We start from the raw sequence: 8,303 nt of genomic DNA on the forward strand, positions 1-8,303 counted from the left end.
ACAGAGAACATTCTGCTACAGCCTACTGTCTTCAGCTGAAGTGTAGTCACAGAGCAAAAGGCCACTGAATCCAACTATCGACTGCTGCTGATTTCATCGCTGGCTGGTGCTGTCAATCTAAATATGATCAACTGGTTGACTTAGTCTGTGCGCTTGTCAGGAAGTGCATTACCTACAGTCCTATGTACCTGCTAAACGTCACTGCAGAACTCGGAACTGTTGACAGTTGGTCAGTAAACTGTTGACTACAACCTTCGCCTGGTCGTGATTAATTTCACCAAACCAAACATAACATAGTTTACGGAGCTTGTCAAGCAAAAGACTATCGAATCCAACTGCCACTGAGCACCTTTTAAGACCTGCTGTAATAGCCTGACTGAAGGATATGAAGACAGCCAAGAAAACTTTCTGTTTACTGAACTCCACACACAGGCATCATCACAGGGGCATTTCTGCAACCATGCGCACACACTGAATCGCAAATGCGAATGCGATTGCGCTGCAGCATCACCGAATCTTAATTGTAAAAATACTGGATTTGTGTAGTCCCGGAGCAAAAGACTACTGATTCCTACTACTGGCTGCCGCTATGTGCCATCCCTCGTCGTACCACTAAAGACCTAAAACTTTCCCCATTCATTTTCAAAGGGAAAATAAGTAATTAAAAACGGCTGGATTTACAAAACGAGTGGACCGATGAAACAAACAGCAGTCAACAATCTTAATACTTGAAACGAGAGCAAGTATCCCTATCAAAAGCCCTGTACCTTTTGCAAGGAACCAGTGATTCCCAGACACAGACAGCGACGCACTGGCTACGTGCGGTTGTTTACCCAGCCGACCAGGGGCTTTGCCGACAGTCGTCAGGCTATGTACATTCAGCAATCACATTAAGAACTTAAAAAAAAAACCAGTATTGTTAAAACTGAAAACACATTAAGAGAGTTCCATTACATTGGTGTAACAGTAGCCTACATTACATCACCTTGTGTCACTGCTGGCCTCACGACACAGCGTTCCTACAAATGACCAAACATGCACGACAACCAAGCATTACAACAGGAGCTAACGTGCAAATACTCATATTCACCTATTAAAATATTGCAACTTACCCACCTAGCTCAGAGCCCCGATTGGGAAGCACTCACTTTTAAAACACAAACCGTAGCATTGACGTGAACATTAACCTCAAGTGAGTGCTTCTCGAATCGGCCCGAGTAATCTCCCTGGATGTGTTGCGTCTTGTTTTTCCGCAAAACTTTCCCCATTCATTTTCTATTGGAAAATAAGCGATTAAAAACGAGTGAAACGATCAATTAGCCATATACAAGCACACTACAAAGCAGTAGGACGGTCCTGTTGCCGCTACAATGGAATCGATTTCGTGTAGATTACTTACGGTCAGAAAAAAATGAGCAAAAAAGAGCCCCAGGCACCAATATCTTCCTCCGTTTTTTCTTAAATTTGTTCTCGAGAAAGGTCATAAGAAAAAGCTGTTTCTTTATTCTTATGATCGTAAATTGAAAGCGCGTGCCAGTTGTCCCTAACTGGCGTAGGTAAACGCCCCGCCAATGACCATTAAGTTTACGTGATTACGCACACACACACTGTGAGCAGTGAGCAGTGAATTTGTCCTCTGCATTTAACCCATCAGTAGTGAACACACACACCAGACGCAGGTGCCTTGAGCAGCTTCAGGGCTGTGTGCACGCACAGAAATTTACGGAAGATGTTGGGCCTGGGAATCGAACCGGCAACCCTCCAGTCACAAGCCCGGCAGACCACGGCTGCCCATGGGCACCAATAAAGAGCATGAAACTTCGGGGCTGTGTGCACGCATAGAAATTTACGGGAGCCAGTTTCGGCCACATTAAAAAAAAAAGTTTGCTTAATTGCCACTTTATTTCTCGGAACATTATCTCACGGAAGTCCAACTTTATTTTTCCCAATTCTCACTTTCCCCCCTTGCAATTCCGACTTCTTTCTCTCGTAGTTTCGACTTTATTTTGCAATTCTGACCTTGTTTCTTATAATTCTTTTCTAACAACCAACAAGTAGCCTGAGCCCCCACTTCTGCTCCCGTTTTGATAGTTTGGATGCGACGCGTGTACAGTAGCAGACAGGAGCGAATGCCACAATGGCTGTGTCGGCTCTGTCCAGGTATTTTAATATTTATATATATATGTATAAAAGTAAAACGACTGATTCTCACACGCCTGCTTTACAACCTGCCTGGTTTCAGAAGGGATAACCCAGAAGTACTGTATGTAAAACTACAGAAATGAATTTCTGTCAGAAATTCAAAATAACATATCTGACAGAACAAGTTATCTAGCATATGTATGTAGACCTCATCTTAAAGAATGGCTTCATACCTGTTCCAGACCAGAACCAACTCCACTCTCCATTGTTCCTGGTCCAGCACCACAGTGAGCAGGAGGAGTAGCAGTCTGGAGTCTTTTCTGCTTCAGTTTCTCCACCGTTTCTCTCACTATCATTACTTTACACACAACTGGTCTCGGAGTGAAGGTCTGTCTGCACTGGGGGCAGCTGTAGACTCCCTTCTGATTATCCTGATCCCAGCAGCCCTTAATACAGCCCATACAGTAACTGTGTCCACAGGGAGTAGTCACAGGATCCTGGAGGAGATCCAGACAGACTGGACACATGAACTGGTCCTGACCTACTGAAATACTGGCCTCGGCCATTTTACGTCACCCTCAGTCATAAACAGCAAATTCACAAGCATAGAAACTGCATGAGAGTGGGAGTGGTTTCCTGTGACTGTGGCAGTGAGAGAGAGAGAGAGACAGAGAGAGAGAGAGACAGAGAGAGAGACAGAGAGACAGAGAGAGAGACATAGAGAGAGAGTGAGAGAGAGACAGAGAGCGAGAGAGAGAGAGAAAGACAGAGAGAGAGAGAGAGAGACAGAGAGAGAGACAGAGAGAGAGACAGAGAGACAGAGAGAGAGACAGAGAGAGACAGTGAGAGAGAGTGAGAGAGAGACAGAGAGAGAGAGAGAGAGAGAGACAGAGAGAGAGAGAAAGACAGAGAGAGAGAGACAGAGAGAGAGAGAGAGAGAGAGAGAGACAGAGAGAGAGAGTGAGAGAGAGCTGGGAAAAGGTTTGTTCGTCTTGGCTGAGGGCAGGTATAAGTCTGACATAAGATGACTGAGGGTGTTTACATATACAGTCCTCTGTAAAGAAGGCAAAGTCAACCCTCTCAAAGTGAACCAAAGCTCTGGAATTCAGGCCTTAACGACCCAGATTATGAGTAGTCACAGATACTGCAGTGCCGTCTATAGGTGATCTAGGAAATCTCTAGGAAGTCACTATAACTCACACGTATAAAACGCTTGATTATGTCATTTTTTTCCCATGCTTTTGAAGAGTAGAAGAGAGTGAGACAGGCTGATAGATACAGACAGAAAGAGAGAGGGAGAAAAAGAGAGGGAATAAAACACCATTTGGAGTAACAGTTAACAGAGAAAGAGAGAGAGACATTATGTTGATGCAGATTTTGAGAAGAGCCTCACTCAAATGTGCATGGTGAGTATTTTAATGAGACTCATCCTAACCGAAGGGTTTAACGGTTCTCCACAGCTAAGAGCTTTACTGAGGACCATGTTTACTGAAGAGTTTTAGTGTGAGACTTTCACTAATCAGAACTCCCGAGCTCTGACCACTGTCTTACCAAACTCTCCTGACATGACCACTGTCTTACCAAACTCTCTTGACATGACCACTGTCTTACCAAACTCTCCTGACATGACCACTGTCTTACCAAACTCTCTTGACATGACCACTGTCTTACCAAACTCTCCTGACGTGACCACTGTCTTACCAAAGTCTCCTGACATGACCACTGTCTTACCAAACTCTCCTGACGTGACCACTGTCTTACCAAACTCTCTTGACGTGACCACTGTCTTACCAAACTCTCCTGACGTGATCACTGTCTTACCAAACTCTCCTGACATGACCACTGTCTTACCAAACTCTCCTGACATGACCACTGTCTTACCAAACTCTCTTGACATGACCACTGTCTTACCAAACTCTCCTGACGTGACCACTGTCTTACCAAACTCTCCTGACGTGATCACTGTCTTACCAAACTCTCCTGACATGACCACTGTCTTACCAAACTCTCCTGACCTGACCACTGTCTTACCAAACTCTCCTGACGTGACCACTGTCTTACCAAACTCTCCTGACGTGACCACTGTCTTACCAAACTCTCTTGACGTGACCACTGTCTTACCAAACTCTCCTGACATGACCACTGTCTTACCAAACTCTCCTGATGTGACCACTGTCTTACCAAACTCTCCTGACATGACCACTGTCTTACCAAACTCTCCTGACATGACCACTGTCTTACCAAACTCTCCTGACGTGACCACTGTCTTACCAAACTCTCCTGACGTGACCACTGTCTTACCAAACTCTCCTGACGTGACCACTGTCTTACCAAACTCTCCTGACATGATCACTGTCTTATCAAACTCTCCTGACATGACCACTGTCTTACCAAACTCTCCTGCTCTCACTGCTGCATCAGTCTGATGGACAGACAGAATACGTTGAGTATGGGTTGAGTGGAAAGATGATTTTGTAAAGCACTTTGAGTGGTGTGGGTGTTGTTTTACCACTGTAGTTGTTTAGACTGGTCCATAAGACCTAAGTAAACTGCTGATTAAACTGCTGTTTAAACTGCTTAAAAACTGTTCAATAGTGTGTCACACTGTATGTCCTCCCTCGCCCCCTCTGTGAATATATAAGGAGCAGGTAAATCAATATATGATATCACTTTGCAAATCCCAAAAGTCTTGACATGACCACTGTCTTACCAAACTCTCCTGATGTGACCACTGTCTTACCAAACTCTCCTGACATGACCACTGTCTTACCAAACTCTCCTGATGTGACCACTGTCTTACCAAACTCTCCTGATGTGACCACTGTCTTACCAAACTCTCCTGACATGACCACTGTCTTACCAAACTCTCCTGATGTGACCACTGTCTTACCAAACTCTCCTGATGTGACCACTGTCTTACCAAACTCTCCTGACATGACCACTGTCTTACCAAACTCTCCTGACATGACCACTGTCTTACCAAACTCTCCTGACGTGACCACTGTAGTTGTTTAGACTGGTCCATAAGACCTAAGTAAACTGCTGATTAAACTGCTGTTTAAACTACTTAAAAACTGTTCAGTAGTGTGTCACACTGTATGTCCTCCCTCGCCCCCTCTGTGAATATATAAGGAGCAGGTAAATCAATGTATGATATCACTTTGCAAATCCCAAAAGTTAAAAAAAAAAGAAGTTGATGGGATTTTGTTTTATCTGTACATGTCTATCTATCTATCTATCTATCTATCTATCTATCTATCTATCTATCTATCTATCTATCTATCTATCTATCTATCTCTAGATCGCTGGAAGACACACTGATATAGATACAATGTGTGTTGATTGACAGGTTGATGTCCTGCTGAAGGTGGTGGATGTGCTGGTCTGGCCCTGCTGAGGGTGGAGAATGTTATGGTCTGGCCCTGCTGAAGGTGGTGGATGTGCTGGTCTGGCCCTGCTGAGGGTGGAGAATGTTATGGTCTGGCCCTGCTGAAGGTGGTGGATGTGCTGGTCTGGCCCTGCTGAGGGTGGAGAATGTTATGGTCTGGCCCTGCTGAGGGTGGAGAATGTTATGGTCTGGCCCTAACAGGCTCCAGGAATAGGGGCCATTAAATGTCAGAGACCATGAGGTGGTGCTTGTTTGTCTTGTCTGTCTTCTGTGAGAGGGCTGAGTGTTTGTGTTGTCTGTCTTCTGTGAGAGGGCTGAGTGTTTGTGTTGTCTGTCTTCTGTGAGAGGGCTGAGTGTTTGTGTTGTCTGTCTTCTGTGAGAGGGCTGAGTGTTTGTGTTGTCTGTCTTCTGTGAGAGGGCTGAGTGTTTGTGTTGTCTGTCTTCTGTGAGAGGGCTGAGTGTTTGTCTTGTCTGTCTTCTGTGAGAGGGCTGAGTGTTTGTGTTGTCTGTCTTCTGTGAGAGGGCTGAGTGTTTGTCTTGTCTGTCTTCTGTGAGAGGGCTGAGTGTTTGTCTTGTCTGTCTTCTGTGAGAGGGCTGAGTGTTTGTCTTGTCTGTCTTCTGTGAGAGGGCTGAGTGTTTGTGTTGTCTGTCTTCTGTGAGAGGGCTGAGTGTTTGTCTTGTCTGTCTTCTGTGAGAGGGCTGAGTGTTTGTCTTGTCTGTCTTCTGTGAGAGGGCTGAGTGTTTGTCTTGTCTGTCTTCTGTGAGAGGGCTGAGTGTTTGTCTTGTCTGTCTTCTGTGAGAGGGCTGAGTGTTTGTGTTGTATGTGAACACATCCTCATCTGTGACACAGCATGACGACTTACACATGACTTAGTTGAGACTTACAAACTTAACAACACAGACCAGAGCTGCGCCATAGTTTGGTCAAAAATTTATTTCACATTCAGTTCTTCAGTGTCAAAAGGGCCTTTGTGAGAATTTGACTGTTTCTCCTGTGACTTAGAAACTTGATAAACAACTCTCTAAGTTAACATATGGATGCATTAGCAGGGAATGTTTGAACTGATAAACAAATTCCAAGTGTTTGTATGAATTAATCTTCTTTGTATGTGATATGATATGAGTGGAGAATGGAGTGATAATGTGTGTATGGGTTACAGGCTGTATTTTTTTCTAATGTTGTTGTTTTGATTCTTTTTTGGTTTGATTCACTCCCTGTTCACCCTTCAGAGGAATGTGCCATTGTGATGTCACTCTCTGGTCAGTTCCTCCAGAGCATCCTGGAGTCTAAACAACAACAAAAACAACAACAACAACAACATTAAAATAAACAACAACAACTGCAACTACAACAACAGCATTAAAATAAACAACAAGAACAACAACAGCATTAAAATAAACAAGAACAGCAGCTCATGGGCCCTGTTTCAGAAAGTGGGTTTAGTGAAAACTCAGATTTAGTTAACTCAGAGTAAGTAGTAAATTTCCTAATAGAAGAGCCCTATGGCTTTGTTCTGCTAGGAGAATGAAGCCATAGGGCTCTTCTATTAGGAAATTTACTACTTACTCTGAGTTAACTAAATCTGAGTTTTCACTAAACCCACTTTCTGAAACAGGGCCCTGACCCCTGACACTTCTGAGATATCAGAGACACCCTAACACTTCTGACACAAACCCCTCTGTGTGTGTGTGTGTGTGTGTGCGCGTGTGCGTGTGTGTGTGTGTGTGTGCGCGTGCGTGTGTGTGCGCGTGCGTGTGTGCATGTGTGTGCGTGTGCGTGCGTTTGCGTGCGTGTGATCTTACTTGAAATCCCCTCCGTCCAGTAGGGTCTTGTAGGTGGCGATCTCAGCCTCCAGCTTCATCTTCATGTTCAGCAGAGCCTCATACTCCTGACCCTGTTGTGTGATCTTTGACCTCAGCTGAGCCAGCTCCGCCTCCAGCTGGAGGATGATAGCGTTGTATTTCTCCACCTCTGCATTCGAACGCAGCTCTGTGTTATGCAGTGTGTCTTCCAGTGATGCTTTCTGTGTGTGTGTGTGTGTGTGTGTGTGTGTGTGTGTGCGTGTGCGTGTGAGAGAGAGAGAGAGAGAGAGAGAGACAGAGAGAGGGGTAGGGAGGGGGAGATGAGTATTAATGAATTGTGTGATAAATGCTCTCTGTAACTGAGTGACTGATCTCTGTAGTCATTGTAAATGCTCTCTGTAACTGAGTGACTGATCTCTGTAGTCATTTTAAATGCTCTCTGTAACTGAGAGATTGGAAGACAAAGAAAACAACTCCACTCCTTTGAATAGGCTGTAGTGTGGTGTGTGTGTGTGTGTGTGTGTGTGTGTCTGTCTGTATGTGTGTGTCTGTATGTGTGTGTTTACGTGTGTGTGTATGTGTGTGTGTGTATGTATGTGTGTCTGTTAGAGGTTACCAGACTCTGCTGAGAGGCCAGTTCGATCTCCAGTGTCTGTATCTGTCTCCTGAGATCATTGATCTCCATCTGAGCTCCCTGTATTGCCTCAGTGCTCTGGGATACCTTGGCCTGCACCTCCGATATCTGACACACCCGGGGGGGGGGGGGGGGGGGGGGGGGAGAGAGAGAGAGAGAGAGAGAGAGAGAGGGAGATTGAGACAGAGGAAGATAACGAAAAACACTTAAGAGAAAGACACTTCTCTCTGAAAATTACTCAAAAGCAGTCTGGCAAAGTTAAACCAGTGAATTTCATCAACATCATGAATGTGCATCACTCTACCAGGCACTGTGGGGATACCCAGAGCTGTGTTT

General features: G+C 44.9%; 1 protein-coding gene across 1 annotated transcript in view; it reads right to left on the bottom strand.

The window, feature by feature from the left end:
• Positions 1 to 6,472: 6,472 nt before the first annotated feature.
• Positions 6,473 to 8,303, bottom strand: part of krt18b (keratin 18b) — a 7,238-nt gene continuing 5,407 nt past the window's right edge. Inside the window, exons 5-7 of the mRNA XM_030776285.1 lie at positions 7,950 to 8,075; positions 7,334 to 7,554; positions 6,473 to 6,817 (exon numbers count right to left, since the gene is read on the bottom strand). Of these exons, the coding sequence (XP_030632145.1) occupies positions 6,781 to 6,817; positions 7,334 to 7,554; positions 7,950 to 8,075 (384 nt within the window). The 3' untranslated portion in view covers positions 6,473 to 6,780. The remainder of the gene's footprint in view (positions 6,818 to 7,333; positions 7,555 to 7,949; positions 8,076 to 8,303) is intronic.

This window comes from Chanos chanos, chromosome 6 (genome assembly GCF_902362185.1).
Source record: "Chanos chanos chromosome 6, fChaCha1.1, whole genome shotgun sequence".
Lineage (NCBI taxonomy): Eukaryota > Metazoa > Chordata > Actinopteri > Gonorynchiformes > Chanidae > Chanos > Chanos chanos.